Source organism: Ochotona curzoniae, unplaced genomic scaffold (genome assembly GCF_017591425.1).
Source record: "Ochotona curzoniae isolate NIBS_2020 unplaced genomic scaffold, NIBS_Ocur_1.0 contig_908, whole genome shotgun sequence".
Taxonomy (NCBI): Eukaryota; Metazoa; Chordata; class Mammalia; order Lagomorpha; family Ochotonidae; genus Ochotona; species Ochotona curzoniae.
In genome coordinates this window covers 12,841,979-12,859,528 of record NW_024466607.1, presented here as the reverse complement: position 1 = coordinate 12,859,528, position 17,550 = coordinate 12,841,979, and the positions used below count along the sequence as shown (strand labels likewise).

Genomic DNA, 17,550 nt, shown 5'->3' with positions numbered 1-17,550 from the left:
AGAAAAAGAAGAAAAAGGGGAAAAAAGGTGCCACCAAATAAGTATTACATATAGGTCCACTTTGACAACTAGATGCAATGCCTGCAAGTTATCTCAGAGCATTAAAAACTAAATTAAAAAATTAAATTAAAAAAAAGAAAGGAAAATGAAACAAAAAGTCCCTCATGAATGGTGATAAGAAAAAAACAAATAAAAGAGTAACAGAATCCAAGACCATATTGAGAAAATAATACACCATGATTAAAAACTATTTATTTTAGGGATGTAAACAAAGTTTAATACTGGAAAATCCATGAGCTTCATGTAGTACACATATTAATAAATTTAGGAAAAGCTCAATTCCAAAGGTACTTAAAAAAGTTTTTGATAGTCTAACAAGCAGTAATGAAAATAATTAAAAACAGGATTAAAGGAATGCTTGCTTAAATATGCATTCTGTAATCCTAAATCTAGTATCAAATTTAGTGGCAAAATTCTAGAGATATTTTCCCTAAGATTAGGAACAGTGCAAGGATATCCACTATAACCACTATTACATAACACTGCATTACAGGTGTAAGACAATGCCCATGACTTACTATTTTTAAGAGTGATTTTGGTAGTTATGGATTTTTTTTTTCCACAACAGGTGTATTTATATTAATTATCAGGATTTTTTTTTTCCACAAAATTACCTTTAGAGGTCTATAAGCTAAACAGACAAAATGAAAAACAGGAGCGAGGCAATAAAGTATCTTACAAACTAATGTGACAAAGAGTGAAAATGAAAGAATCAACGTGATGTATATGTACCTAAGAATGTATATTAAGTAGAATTCAGGGATAAAGCAGAAGAGACTCCTTTTATATTTAATGTTCTAGAAGCTGAAAAGAAATGAGATGCTGACAAACATGAAGGTGACCAGAAACAGCCTGAGGACGGCAGGATGTCGCCAAGAGATAGAAGGGCTTTGACAGGCCCAGGACAGGCCCAGGACAGGCCCAGGACAGGCCCGGGACAGGCCCAGGACAGGCCCAGGACAGGCCCAGGACAAGGCCAGGACATGCCTGGGACAGGCTCAGGACAGGCTCAGGACAGGGCCAGGACATGCCCGGGACAGGCTCAGGACAGGCTCAGGACAGGCTCAGGACAGGCTCAGGACAGGCCCAGGACAGGCCCAGGACAGGCCCGGGACAGGCCCAGGACAGGCTCAGGACAGGCTCAGGACAGGCCCAGGACAGGCCCAGGACAGGCTCAGGACAGGCCCAGGACAGGCCCAGGACAGGCCCAGGACAGGCCCAGGACAGGCTCAGGACAGGCTCAGGACAGGCTCAGGACAGGCCCAGGACAGGCTCAGGACAGGCCTGGGACAGGCCCAGGACAGGCTTAGGACAGGCCCAGGACAGGCCCGGGACAGGCCCAGGACAGGCTCAGGACATGTAGCTGTCAGGATGTCTGGGCACAGGAACAGATCTAAGTATTCTCCTTTACCCAGCAAGTGCACACCAAAAAACACATATTTCATGTCTTTATGTATTTTAGGCATGTATTTAATATATTTATAATGACTTATCTCACCTGGATTTCATTTCCAGAACTGCATTTATTTCTTGTTTGGAAGGCTGTAACTGGTATAAGAGCTTAATAATATAGTTAAAGTGTTCTGGGTCAAGCATCATCCCAGCTTCAACAAGCTAAAGAAAAGAAAAACTAGTCATTTTATAAAAATGTGAAGGCTTGAGAATCCAATGTTGTGTAAAACAACCAACAGATTGATGGCAAAAGTGAAACATGGAGGCACATGGAATTGAAACTCACGCTAAAAAAAATTGTTTTGATTTTGAGACTTGTTTTCTTCAAAAGTCTGAGAACCATAGAAAGTCACCTTTCTTTCAGAAGTTAATATTTAAAACAGGACAGGCATTGTGGTGCCTCAGGTTAAGCTTCCTTCACCACACACATGCTACCTCAGAGGGCCAGGCCTTGAGGCCTGCCTCTGCTTCTGATACAGCTTCCAGCTGAGACGCCTGGGCGGCAGCAAGTGATGGCTCCAAGACTCAAATCCCTGCCACCTGCTGAGAATCTGGATAGAGTTGTGGGTTCTCAGCTATGGCCTGGCTCCATACCACATTCTGCAGGCATTTAGGGACTGAACCAGCCCGTGGAAGAGAATGCCTTCTCTGTTAAGCTTTCAAATAAAAAATCAGGTTTAAGAATATTTTAATTTGAAGCATTATTCTCTTCATGTTTGAGAACCACACAGACACCCTGTTTCAAGAATTTAAAGCAAAAACAATTCTGTATTCTAAAACTGATTTTTTCTGTTCTTTAGGTTATCTCAACCACATTATCAATCACCAGCCATGTTACTGACTAGCTAACTGCCTTAACTCAGATATCTTTTGGACCTCTGCCTACAGGTGTTTCCATGAGATCCTTTGTAGCACTCAAAAGAACCACTGCAGGCCTGTGTTCCTTGACTGTTCAGAGACTTTTGACTAAATGGACCAATTATACATGAATATGCACAAACACTTATTAGTTATTGGTTATTGGCACAAAATTATCTGTTCTTTGAGCTCACTCAAAAATACATAAGTTGAGTAAATGTGAATTTTTTCTTAAAAAATAAGGCAATAACCCAAAGCAATTTAAAACTGTAACTGATCTTTTCTAAATAACACGTTAAATACAATGGGCAGATGATACACTGAGGAGGAGGAGCAACCTCTTGCCAAGGAGCAAACACAGTTTGTCACTGAACCCCAAAACAGTCTCAACAGGAAAACTGTACTGATATTACACACCTGCTAGGGTCTACAGTTTCATATTAACCATACAATAATGAAAACAATGATCTCTGATCAATATTTTCCACTGAAGGCAATTTAATTTGGATGGTAACTGCATTTTGCAGAAATGCAAATGTTATTCAGTATCAGAAAATTTCTCAGATCTTTATTGAGGTTTTCGACAACTACTATTGCTAGTAAGTTGGTTCTTAAAAGAATTCCAGGCGAGTCATTCTGTTTGGTCTTATAAAACAGAACTACAGATACATATCTGCTAGAGCAGATCTAGTGAAACAAAGTAGGTAGGCAGGCTTCCTACGACCAGGACCAATTGATGGTGAGTAGGATGGAGCACGAGAAAGTTCCAACAAAGCCAAAACGCAAACATTTTCTATGAGAGACAAAAGTCTTACTTGCCTTCTGTTTAGTATCAAATTTAAAACTAATTGCAAACCTCATGTTTTTCTACTTACTACTGGTCATAATTTTTTATTTACAAGTTGATTTTTGAATTTTTATTGTAAATCATCTCAAATTTTCTGGAGAAAGAATTCTAAGGAACAGAGATGAAGACTGCTCATGTTCTCTTGCTTATTGTTCCTGTAAACCACCTCAGATCTTCAGGAAAAACAATTTTCTTCCATTAAATTTGAGATATACAGATGAATACTATTCATAACTGCTTGGAGTGTTTGGAACTATTAATGTAAGAGCTGGGCTCATCAGCTATTGGAGTCTGTTCACCAACTTTATTTCAGGGGGAAAAAAGAACATTTCAGAACATATACATATTTGGGGGGGTCAAGAAGTTATGAAAAAAATATCAGTTCCAGAGTATAACAATTATTTTCTTGATTATTCATCATCAGAGAACAGAAAAGAGGTAAACAAAATCATACCTTGCAAAGAGTATCAATTAAAGCAGGTATAGCATTCCTTAATTTCATAGTTGCCACGTGCTCAAATATCTTAAGTAGTATTTTCAGAGCAGGCTATACAAAATTTAAAAATTGCATTAATTTCAGGTCTTCTTTCAGTACAAAATCATTTTTCAAATTTGTTAATGCTGAAAAACAAATATTCTCTAGAAAGCATTAAAAATAAATATTTAATTGCTACACTCAAACAGAACAAAAAATTCACTTCAAATAGTAAAAGAAAAAAAGAAAAAAAACCTGGTTACTTACCAGCATTTTGACCATTATGCTGAGGTTCACTACCTGAAATACTTCTTTCAACAAACAGTGTTTGAGTAAAGAACTTAAAAGGTCATTTAACACTTGTAAGTCAAAGTGCATACTTGGAAGAAACTTTCTGTAATACTCCATAAATATATTTACTGAAATTGAAAAAAATACATATTAAAGTCATTTGCTAATTTTTAAGACATCTAATTATAAATATTTTAGATTTAAAGATAAAGTAGTAAGAACGATTTTTTCTGGAAAAATCTGACTTCGTTTCAGCAATGTCTGACGGAAACTAAAGCAAGAGTCAAAATGGCAATAACATTTGAAGTCAATTAAACATGTTTTGTACCACAGCAGGAACTAACTCACATGCTATCCTCCAAAACAGACCCAAATTACCAGGTACCTCGTGATGCACCTAAAGATTAATTTCCTTTAAAAAGCAGTTTAAATAAAATTCTTCAAAATATTTTTATGTAACAATCATCTTCGATTTCCCCCCATTAATTTTACTAAAATGAGCTGGAACTCCGTTATTGGTCATCCTCTCCCGACCCATTCCAGGTAAATACTATCCTTAGCTAAAGCTGCCTCAGTGAAAACTACTTTGTGCTCATTTCGTTTTTCCTTTTTCCAAAATTCATTTATTAACTTGAAAGCTTAAGTCACAGACAGGAAGAGACAGTGAGATTCCATCTGTTAGTTTGCTTGCCAGAGATGGGCTGGTCTGAAGCCACGAGCTCCCTATGGGTCTCCCATGTGGGTACAGTGGCCCAAGCACTTGGGCCATCCTCCACTACTTCCCAGGTGCATTAAGCAGGGAGCCAGATCTGAAGTGGAGCAGCTGGGACTCAATCTGACACTAACATGGGCTGCGGGCAGCACTGGCCTCTGTGTTCAGCATTTCCACCTAAAGCACTTACTACTAGGCTTGATACTCTGAATCACATGAGCTAGTTAGTAGCTAACAAGCATCACAGCATAACTGAAAAACTGATGCTAAAGTTGGAAAAAGTTTCATTTTGACACTACAGTGTAAAAATCTTCAACTTTCTGTAAAGCTTCTTTCTGTAGAACATTTGCCTTCTCTGGGCACACACAAAGGAATCCTGGCTGCTATTCCATTTGTACTCTCTACATAGTTACCTAATCAGAAGCACGTCAAATCATAGCCTGCAAAATTCATGGTGTCTACTACTGTTAATTAAAACTGAAAATGTAGCTGTTTAAAAAAGGAGCAACTGGTTAGAGTAGGCATTGGTGTGCAAACAGTCTGCGAGTTGACTTACAGCCCTTCCATCTTTTGTCACGGAGCTATTTTTAAGATTTTAATATAATTTCCTCTTTTAAAATGGTCCTCTCTGGTTGCACTGTTGGGTAGAAAAGGTGTGAAGACTTACACAGTGTTTGACATGAACTGCTATACTACCTTTCAAGAAGACTGTCACCTCATACAGCTATGTCACCAGGCACTTACCAGAACTGGATCCTTTTACTCCTGTCTTTGATCAGGAGCACACAATTCTAGGGCACCAGTGATCACTGGCCTTTCCTTCCTGGAGCTCTTTCTAATTCTCACAAGAGGAAATAATGTTCATGACTTTGCAAGTAGCTCACTCAACTCTTGCTAGTCTTACAAACTGGAATACTTTTGTATCTTATCAATGGTAAATCTAAAATACTGAAACAAACACTTTTCTTCAGTTTAAATTTACATGATGAAGTTTCTATCATTTATACTTCCTCTGTTTACTTCAAACCATAGAAATTAATCAACTCTGCAAAACCTGTTTTTTTTCTTTTTGATCATTTGCCAATTAATGTTGGTATCCACCAGCTACACAGTAATTTTTCTAGTTTTTTTTTAACCATAGAGCTTCTAGAAAGAGAATTTCATCTGAAAATCCAAATATAAGATAGGAAAAAGGTAGATAACCTAAAAAATTGAGAAGCAGGAACTTAAACAGGTGTTTGTACACCAAGCTGCACTGTAGTACTATGCACAACAACCTAAAGCAAGGAACAACTCAGGCGTTTACCATATGGTGAATGAGCAGATTGTGGAAGATATACATCAGTTTTAAAAACAAAGAGTGTTCTGACACGTGCTATTACACAGATGAGCCTTGATGATATACTAAGTGAAATAAGTCAATCACAAAAGGGCCATTACTGCCAAACTCCATCTATATGAAATACCTAGAATAAGTAAATTCACAGTGGCATAAAGTGGATAAGTGAATAATAGAAACTCGGAGGTGGGAGTAACTGGAAGCTTCTATTTAATGGGTACTGTTTTGTTTGGGACGGTAAAGCAGTCCTACAAATGGATAATGGTGAGGGTTACACAACAATGTAGATATGGTATTACCACCACTGAAGTACGTATGTCTAAAGGCTTACCATGACACATCTCAAGTTATGGCTATTTTATCAAATACACCAAGTACAGAAAGATTGTAGAAGTGTTTTAGACTGAAGGAAGCTGAAGAGACATAACAACTAAACAAACATCTGGTCCTGGACTGAATCCTAGACTGCAGAGGAAATTCTATAAAACTGACACAATTTGAAGACAAACAGACCATACACAAAACTGCTGTAGTACTTAAGTTAAACTGAATGGTGTGATTCTAGAAAAGATCTGAAAGTTTTAGGGGGAAAGAGCTTTGGCATATGCAACTTTAGGTGATTCAGGGGTGTGTGTGTGTGTGTGTCTGCGCGCATGCGCACGCTCAGCTCACACATTATTTACAAATGGGAAGGGGAAAACAGAGAAGAGCAAATGATAGTATGCATAACCATTTTTGGTATTTAGCAATTGTTTGTAAATTTCAAATTATTCCTAAGTAAAGTTAAGGAAAGAGAATTCCATGTGGGAATTCAAATATAAAACACAAACGAGGACCTATGGTTAAACAGGGGGTGGGAAGCACCATCTGCTCAGACACCTCATCTTGTCCACAGTGATCCAGGAGGCCACACAGCAGTTAAGGTTCAGCCTTCACACTAGTGATCGTTTCTCTTTTGGAGTTGTTACCTAGTTTTACCTTTTCTCAAATCCCATCATGTTTCTAAATATTATACCTCCTTGTACATAGTATCTGAACTATTCATTCTGTTTTACTAACTTAATTTATATCAAACAATTTTGTAAGTTCCTGACAATCACTTATATTCATTTTTTTTGTCTAAGCCCCCACTTTAGTTTTCTGTATCCACTGTTCTGAACCTAAATTCTGCTACAGTTCTCCTGCAGCTACACTGGATCTTAACAGCTGGACTTTTGTTTTGGGCGATTCTGCACCTTTTCTGTGTTGTCCTTTTTCCTTCCACATCTCATGTTATAGGGCTATTTCTGGAGTTTGCCCACATTTAGCCGTAAACATTTCTCCCCCTTAGCTACCACCTTCTCTTAGTTCACAGGAGCATTTCCATGCAGGCTCCTATAATTCCCACCTTAACCATTTTGTTAAAGATACATGAAGTCCACGTGCAATTTCCTTAGATGCTGCAAAAGGGAGGATGACATCAGAAAAACAAAATTATAGACATATTTGGGAAATTTGTTCCTGAATAAGATTTCAAGTACATGAACATGAGGCTAAAGTTCTCTGTTACCAAAATGCTATGTAGCTGTGTCAGGGTGACACATACAAATACAATTTTGTTCCTGTTCTCCTGGCACTTAAAATCTAAAAGAGGAATGCTGGCAAAGATGGGGAGAGGGCTAGTTTCAGGTAACAGTCTAATTGAGGAAATCATCCTGTTTCCCAGGAGGAAGTCTTGAATGCTGAATAAGTTTTGCTATGGGGAAGGGCAAGGATGGAAGAAAGGCACTTAAGGCACCTGGGCAGAGCAGGCAGGGACAGCAGGAGCCAGGCAGCAGAGCGTGGTGCGTTTAGTCCATCAGACAGGACCCGTGGATGGTGATCGGGATAAAGGGGAAGGAGCAAGAGCATCCAAGACTCCTATTTAGAAAGATCTCTTCAGACCCAGTTAAAGGCTAACTATAACTATCTTATACCTGACAATTAAATGAAAAGACTGGTACATAAGGCAATTATATGTACCACAATATTTTTATTAACAAAAGCATTTTTTTCATGCTTTCTAAGGCTGACAAAATAATTTTCAATTAAGGCATTCAGTTTTCATGCTTAGTAAATACTGGATTTACTTTAAAGCTGTCAACAGCACATTGTTTATAACATCTATATTCATAAAGCTATTTGCCTCCTACCTGCACGATGTAGCAAACACAGCTCATTGACACTTACATATTTCTTAAGGACATCCATGCATACCTGCAAAAATAACCAAAAATGGAAAATTACCTTTTCAATCTTTTTCTGTTTATTTCAAAAAATTTTTAAAGCCCTGGAATAAAGAAGCTGATGCTTGGTTAAATTCACAGGTTAGAAACACATTCTGAATTCACTACAAACATTTTTAAGGTAATTTTAGAAGTAAGCACGTAATGGTACAAAAATAAACACACTGACCAACGTATAGGCCAGAAACAGATGTTCTCATAGCCAGCCAGGTAATTTGTGAAAAATATATTTTGATGTTCTTCTCATTATTAACAAAAATTAGTTTCTGCTGAATTAGGATCTAAATGCAAAAGGCAAAACAAGATAAACTTTTTAAAGGAAAATATAGGATAACACCTTTATCATTTAGCAAAGACAGTTTTAAGAGGACACAAAAATTCCCATCACAAGAAGCAAACGACTCTCGTGTTGAACACACTGGAGGCTTGCATTGTGCTGCTGTGGGTTAAGCTGCCATCAGAGATGCAGAGATCCCATATGAACACAGGCCAGAGTTCCAGCTGCTCCATTTCCAACCTGGTTCCTGATAATGCACTTGGGAAAGCAGGGGAAGATGGTCCAAGAATGTGGACCGCTGCCACCTACATGGGAGAGCCAGGTAAGTTCTTGGTTCCTGGTTTTGGCCTGGCCCACTTCTGCCAGCTGGGGCTGTCTGGGGAATAAACCAATGAATGGAAGATCTCTGTGTCTCTCCCACGCTTTGTGTGGATCTTTCAAATAATCAATTTAAAAAATTAAAAATTCTGCTTTTAAAAGATATCTTTAAGAGCATAGAAAGGCAATTTATAAAGCAGTAAAATCTATGTGATAAATATATCTAACAAAGAACTTGCATCCAGAATATATAATGAATTCTTATAGATTGGTAAGAAAAGAAATATCATATAATATAGGCAAAATATCTGGCTGCATTCCAAAGGAGTGCATCCAAATATTCAGTGAACATACTGAAAAATGCTCCAACCTGTTACTCATCAGTGATGGTATCACTACCCATTCACCAGTACGGCCAAAACCAAAAGGTTGATAATATCCAGAGCTGGAAAGGATGTAGAGTAAGTCAGGCACTGTGGGTGAGCGAGTAATGTGGTATCACCATTTTAGAAACCTGTTTGGCAGTAAATGCAAAAGCTGAACATATGCAGACCCTGTAACCCGGAACTTCCAGTTTTAAATATACTCTGATCAGAATGTACACATATGTTCACCTAGAAACATGCCGGAGAGTGCTGACGGCGTCACAGTAGCGCTATCCAACCTTGGAGACCACCCAAATGTCCGTCAATAGCAACATTTACCTGCTAAATTAATCTTGATATGCTCAATGAAATATCTGTTATGAGCAATGAGAGACATCTACAATGAAATAAAGCAAACAAATGGATCTCAGAAACACTGAGAACCAGCCAGACTCAAAAGAATACATATTTATGATTCCATTTATACAAAGTATTAAAATTGGCAACAGCTTATTCAGACGATGAGATCGACGAAAACTTAAAGTGAATGAATGAAATAGTCAAAGCAGCCTCTACTACTTCAATGATTTTGAATGTTTTACCTTTTCATCCCCTTGCTCAGGTACATGAGCAAACTTGCACTGTAATCGCTCACAGCCTCGTAATGTATTAAAATGAAATTTGCAGTATCTGTGGGGTAACAGTAATCCTAAGGGCTTCTGGAACACCTAGAAAATTAGGAACATTTCCTATATTAGTTGTAAAATATTTAGTGTAACCAATGAGAAAGTATTTGATACAACAGAAATACTATTTACCTCCAACTTCTGAATCTGACAAGCACAAATAATGCAACAATTATTTTTACAAATCGTTTTCGGAGCCGGCGTTGTGCTATCACAGGTAAACCCACTGCCTGTAAGCACTGGCATCCCATATGAGCACTGGTTTGAGTCCCAGCTGTTCACTTCTAATCCAGCTCCCTGCAAATGGTTTGGGAAAGCAGCAGAGGATGGCCCCAGTGCTTGGGCTCCCAGAAGAAGCTCCTGGCTTTAGTCTGTCCCAGCACCGGCCATTGTGGCCATTTAGGGTGTGAACCAATAGATGGAAGAACTGTGTCTCTAACTCTGCTTTACAAAATAAATACATACATAAATATATAAATAAATCCTTCAAAATGTAATAATTTTAAAATGCAATTTACAGTAGCATTTCAATGAACTTGTTTGACTGTAAATTATTCTAACAAGGTTACTACTTATTCTCATTTGTTTTTTTTACAGTCTCACTGCTTTTTTAGAATGGCTTTCGGTTCATGGCACGCTTAAGAAGAAGATATAAAGATCTTCATTGGACTCCCTGCCACAACACATTTTCTATATTTTCAAAAACGTATTTCTTCCATTCATGCACTTGCCTCTGCTTTTACAGAGTCTATTATAACATGTGCATTCATTAGCACCAAATTTCTTCTGGGGTGGAGTTGTGGCCTAGGGAGTAAAGCCACTGCCTGTGACACTGGTAACCCATATGGATGCCAATTAAGCCCCAGTTCTCCAAATGTGGTCTAGCTCCCTGCTAACGGCCTGGGAAAAGCAGGGGTGGATGGCTCAAGTGGATGCGACCCTGCACTCATGTGAGAGACACAGATGAACTTTCTGGTTCCTGGCTTCTGCCTGGTCTAGTGTTGGCTGTTATGGTCACCTGGGGAATGAAGCAGCAGATGGAAGATCTCTCTCTCTCTGCTTATCTCTCCATTTCTCTGTACTCTGATTTTTAAGATAGATAAACCCTTTAAAAATTATCTTTAGCTTCTCTTAATTAATAGAAAAAGCCAAGCGATATAGTTACAAGCTTTTTTCAACACACTGCTTTGTGCTTGCAGTTTCCTCTTACATCGGAGCCCACTTTTTTCTGTTTTGGACGTTTACTATCTTTTGCTTCTTTTTCTCCAAGACACTTCTTACTTCCTGCCTCCTACCACTGACTGCAATTCAAAATCTATAAAATGTCTGTCATGGCTTAAAAATTGACAATAGGGAAATACAGAAGAGTTGAAGTATAGGTTTTACAGGATTTTTTTCTTTTGTAAGTGGGGAACTTACCCCTACATTTTTTTCCCTTTTAAATATTTCACAAGTTTCTAGATTCTGCAGCTTTAGCATAGGACAGCTTCCTGGAAATCTGGAATCTAGAAATGATTCAGAATGGCATTACATTCGAGCAGGTTATAATGTATTCCCCTCATAAAAATGAAACAGATGATCATCACTATGCTTTCAAGTTTTAGGCTGGAATATTCATGTTCAACTTACAGACTGTGCTTCCAAGTGCATTACTGTGAAACCTAGAATGATTTACATCTTGATACTCTTTCACTATTTCTATAGTTGATTTTTAAAATTTAACCTCAATACAGGCCTTGTTCAACTTCCTTAAAAGCCTTTCCAGTAGCACTGAGCACTGCAATTAAATGCTATGTCCTGAGTTAAATCAACAAATACTGCAAAAAATAAACCCATGAGAAGAAAACTACTGACAAAACTAAGTGCTGGAGGCTGCACTGGGTACTCCTCATTGCAGTAGCCCGCAATATGACTATTACATGAACAGGGTTTCTGCAGAAGTGCCAGATTCAGTGAGGCTGTAAGAGTGGATCGGTATCCTTACAGTACTCAACTGCAAAGACCTTATGATCTCCTGTCACATGGAATAAAAAAATTCCATGAGGACTCTGCAAAAGCACCCAGCTGCAAGACAGAAAGAGAGCCTTCGCCCCAAAGCAAAGTCTGACCAAGCCCCAACCCTAAACATTAAGTCTCAAGAACCGTGAGAAACAAATTTATCGTTTTAGTCACTCAATTTATATTTGTGAATTGACTAGCATAGCAGGCAATAGATTCCTTGATATTGGCCTTTTAAAATGAAAATAAAGGCATATAGAAACATTCTTTTCTAAAGAAAAAAATAACAAAGGCCATTTAAAAAAAATTAAAGCATGGATTTATTTATTTACTACTGTGCCAGCATCCAGATATAATGTGTAACAGGCCAAAGTTCTTCTATGTAGTTTTACGGCAATTTGCATTAGGGAAGCTCTAAGGTTTTAAAGATGCGACATCAGGCAGTAAGGAGTCAGCACGGGACTGTACAGAAGTAAGTGTGCACTTCACAAAGGATTATTATTGTAAATTATTCAACATGATTTATTTTACTTAAAGCATAAATTCTAAACTATCTGCACAAACAGATTCAATTAAAACATGAATTAGGCATAAAGTGTAAATACCCTGTAGGATTACTATCACATAAAAACAGGTGCTTCAGACATCGGCCCATGAAGAGTTCTAAGTAAAGATACATAGACCTCACTTTAACACATTCTATGCAGTTCCAATTCTCCTTTTTTTCAATCTTTTTTATTTTTAATAGGAAAACCTGTGACATAGTTGTATATGACCAAAAGCCAGCAAGATTTTATAACAGAAATCGGCAGTACCGTTCATCCAGGGCTTCGGCGCTGGATCTTCCTGATGGCCACTGAGAGTCAAAGGCGGCACCAACAGGCAGGGAGGTCTGGGGCCCAGCGCTGCTGACTGACATTCATCAGTCGTGGCCGCTGCATCTCTATGGTCTTTGCTGGGTGAGCAAAACCAAACAAACAAAACCAAAAAACCATGAAAGTCAAATTGGTTTTTAAAACATGAAAGTAATGAGAAAGTAGAATCACATGAGTAGAAACGCAGCCTCACACAATGCGCAAATATGCCACACACTATGATTCTTCATAATTTTCAGTGGCTTGTTTCTGCATGAACTAGGAAATCCAAACTAGTCATACAGTTGAAGGAAGGGTAGGAATAGGGTGACGTGGTTTCCTGGAATAAGACTTCCACCCCTCCACCAAAAGTTATCTGAGACACAGCGAGAGAAAGAAAGGAGAGAGTGATGGGACTGATATTTTGGTGTAGGGGATTAACCTTCCTGTTGTGATGCTAAAGTCCCTATCTACGTGAGTTCAAATCCCTGATGTCCCACTTTCGATCCAGCTCTCCGTGAATGAATCTGGTAAGGCAGCTGAAGGTGATCCACATGAAAGAACCAGAAGGAGTCCTAGGCTCCTGGCTTCCACCTGCCTCAGCCCCAGCCTGTTGTACTCATTTGGGGAATGAACTAGTATATGGCAGATCTCTCTCTAACACTGCCTTTCAAATAAACAGATATTAAAGACAGAGAGTCTGATAGAAAGGGAAATACACACACCACCACCACCACCCCTATTTACTGGTCCACTCTCCAAATTGTCCACTATTGTCCACAATAGTGTTCATGGAATAAAAAGCTTTTTACACAATCATCACAGCTCTCTCCAACTTGAAATACCATGGATATGTCGACATCATTTCTCCTCCTCCCAACAGAACAAAGGAGCAGTAAAAAAACAAAACACAATTGTACTGACAGAAGAGTACCAAGAAAAATCTTCCGCTTTCATTGTATTAAAGCCCAGGGTCATACAGTGGCCTGCTCAATGTCACACCACTGGTCACCACGGTAGAGCCAAGGTGAGGCTAAATCTTTGTTCCCACAAGGACATCATCTTTTATAAGCAAAATGGTCAGAGCAGAACAAAAAACTCCACCTTGTCACCTTCTTAAAGATCTCCAAATAGTTTCGAACTATACTGGACATTATGAAGACCTAATTATTATCTACTATCTTCCTTTAACACAGGGGTTCTCAAACTTGACCATGTATCTAGGACTCAGTAGGTCAAGGGTGAGAACCAACTACTGCACTGCTAACGAGGTCCCATGGGGTTCTGCTGCTGCAAGAATCAGACTTTGAGAGCCACCGCTTAAGCACGCTCATCACTTCACCTGAGCGCAACCCTCCTCAACTACACAACTGAAGTGAAGGAGGGATCAGATGTTTGCCGAGGGTCTCCCAGCCGACAGGCGGCAGCTTCTTGGTATGTTTTCCATGAGTGGACGGTAACTCTCACCGGCTGCAAATGGCAACACTCACTGGATTTTAGTCATTCTCGCACTCATGTCACTCACAGCCTCTTCCTTTTATTGCTATTTCTTATTTTCCCATAAAAAGAATTTCAATGGAACAAAACACTTACTGATGGCTTTAAAATAAGTTACAATATTCTTCACAGGTGACACATTATACTGGGCTTAAGGCATGGAAGCTCAAATATATAAAAAGAATGAAAAATACTGAAGATATAAATAAGTGGATCAAGTTATATAACTAACAAAATTACAGACCTTTTGCCAACTTCATCAGTATTTTCTCTTTCCTCTTTAAGAGTTGCCTTGTCTGCAACTCCACACTGTAAAGAGATAATAATTAAATCATGACAGATACACATTAAATTGTGAGGTTTATCATATTTTTATGGCATATTAGCTGTTAATAAAACAACCAGATTATGCAATTCCCTGAAGGCAATTGTACTCTTATGTAATTTGGAATGCTAAATATTACAAGTTTCCACTGATGCAAAAAAAAAAAAAAAAACTCAATAAAAATTGATACATTACCCAATTTTTGCTTTGTATCTTTGCTCAAATCAACATTACTAGAGGAAATTAAAGTTATGTTTCTCTCTGCTCAGGGGAAAATGAATTATTTTTGCTTTTAGGCGATCTTTTTAGAAGATTTGTTCATTTTTATTGGAAAGGTAGATTACAGAGAAAAGCAGAGACAGAGAAAGATCTTCCATCTGCTGGTTCACTTCCCAAATGGCTGCAATGGTTGGAGGTTAGACAATCCGAAGCCAGGAGCCAGGAGCTTCTTTCAGGTCTTCGAGATGGGCTCAAAGGCTCAGGGATCTGAGCTCTGCTTTCCCAGGCCACAAGCATGGAGCCAGATGTGAAGCAGAGCAGCTTGTGTATCTACTGGTGCCCTTATGGGATACTGGTGCTTGCAAGAGGAGGATTAGCCAATTGAGCTATTGTGTCATCCCATTATTTAAGATTTCTAAATGAAACCATACTTAAACATTTCACAAATAGCTTTTTGCAAATTTTGATGTTCTAATTATAAGAAACTTATACATGCTCAAATGTTAAACTTCTGAAAAAAAAATGGGCACAAAGAAAACACTGTGGTCTATGACTCTAACAGAGGTAACCGCTTAATATCTACCTTTTTGGTATTTGTAAAATCATATAATCGTATTTTACAGTAATGTTATCACACTGTATATAGTATTAGAAAGAAAACAAAAGCAATGGAGAACTAGGAGACATTAATAAAGGGAAAGGTATATTATGTTTCTATATGTGAGTTTCAAAGATACAGGTGTTAGTTTTCCCCAAATCAGTTTATACATTTTAAAACCATTTTACAATACAAGTTTAAAAACCACTCTTAAAGGAACATATGCAAAGAGGCCAGCTTTATGGCGTAGTAAGCAAAGGCGTTACCTGTAATGCCAGCCTCTCTTAGGGACACTGGTTCCTGGCCCAGTTGCTTCCCTTATGATCCAGCTCCCTGCTAATGACTTAGGAAGAGCAGCAGGGAGTGATCCTGTGCTTGGGCCCCTGCCACTCGCTGGGAGACCCAGAAAAAGCTCTTGGATTCTAGCATAGGCCATGGCAGCCATCTGGGAGGTTATCCAGTGGATGGGAGATCAATTTCTCTTTTTCTCTCCCAGTTTCTCTCAGTGTAGCTTTCAAATAAATATTTTAAAGAGATATATGAAAAACCATCAGAGAAAACACATCCTAGTAAGAAAGATATCAAGCCTTTTTTAAAAACTATTTTTCAGATGGATAATGTGTTAATGGTATAAAAAATGAACAATCAAGGAAACAAGAAGTGGAAGAGTAGTTCTATACATACATGTTTGACAATGTTCAAAATGGCTTTTAAAATTCTTGAGATCATTCAATGAACGGTATAATACCAGTGAACTGAATGGTAATAGAACTTAGCATGTATCAAAATACTTTTTAAGTTCATTAAATACTTAAATTTTAAAAGTCTGGAAATAGGGCCCGGCGCGGTGGCGCAGTGGTTAAGGTCCTCGCCTTGCACACCCAGGATCCCATATGGGCGCCGGTTCTATCCCAGCAGCCCCACTTCCCTTCCAGCTCCCTGCCTGTGGCCTGGGAAAGCAGTCGAGGACGGCCCAAAGCTTTGGGACCCTGCACCCACGTGGGAGACCCAGAAGAGTCTCCTGGCTTTGGATCGGCATATCATCGGCCGTTGCGCTCACTTGGGGAGTGATTCATTGGATGGAAGATCTTCCTCTCTGTCTCTCCTCTCTGTATATCCGCCTTTCCAATAAAAAAATAATAAAAATAAATCTTTAAAAAAAAAGTCTGGAAATAGCAAAAGAAAGTGTAAGAGACCTCTAAAAAGCTCATGGAAAATGTATGATATGAAAAACTGCATGGATATCAAAAATCTACATCAAATTTTTTATTTCATTTTTCCAATTTTTTGGAGTTCCGTTGAAAAGACAGTGGCAGAAGAAATAAAATATAACAATGGGTATCTATATAATTTGGCCAGGGTGGAAGAGAAGCCTAAACATGACACTAAAGCCAGAATGGTACACTATGGGTTGGACTACAGACATTTCCAATATTTTTTATGGTAAGGAAATACAAAATATACAAAAAAATCTGCTAAAATACAGAAAAATGGTGCCCTGCTTTTATTTTCTCACAAGATAAACTTCAGTTTGATTTAAAAATTTTAAAATAACACACACACAAACCCTAAAAAAAAAATGGGAGAAAAGTTTTAATCATGAAATGGCAAAGAATCCCTCTAAACATGAATCATAAATTAGTATTATAGAATAAAACTGGTATATTTAATTAAAAAGTTGAAACTTCTGCAAGGCAAAAAAAATCTTTAAAAACAAATGTCCAAATAAACAAATAGGAAAAGTATGGCAATATATTAAAAAGAACAAATGTTTAATATATGAAAAGTTCCTACAAATAATAAACTCCCAGAAGAAACATGGGCCAATTGTAATAGAAGGTCTTAGGAAATAATACAACTAGATTTTAAACACACTAAAGATGCTTAACCAGGCTCAGAAGAGAAATGCAAATTAAAACTAGAAGTCTCTTCTGAAAATAAAGAGATGGACAAACATTTTACAAGTTTAGTACTGAGTTGGTAAATGTAGGGGAGAAAATGGCACTCTCACCAATGTTGCTGAACTTCTGAATCAAAGCAATTGCTAAGTAGGGAAATTTGACAATTCTACTTCTAGGATTTAATCCAAAAATTCTCGCACATATGTAAAATGCC

The 17,550-nt window shown here is 38.2% G+C and overlaps 1 protein-coding gene across 1 annotated transcript in view; it reads right to left on the bottom strand.

Moving 5' to 3' along the window:
* The window catches only part of TOPAZ1 (testis and ovary specific PAZ domain containing 1), a 47,955-nt gene that overhangs the window by 19,099 nt on the left and 11,306 nt on the right, over nt 1-17,550 (bottom strand). The window contains 8 exon segments of the mRNA XM_040994982.1: nt 1,559-1,674; nt 3,672-3,764; nt 3,960-4,111; nt 8,206-8,269; nt 9,861-9,986; nt 11,364-11,449; nt 12,758-12,897; nt 14,538-14,602. Of these exon segments, the coding sequence (XP_040850916.1) occupies nt 1,559-1,674; nt 3,672-3,764; nt 3,960-4,111; nt 8,206-8,269; nt 9,861-9,986; nt 11,364-11,449; nt 12,758-12,897; nt 14,538-14,602 (842 nt within the window).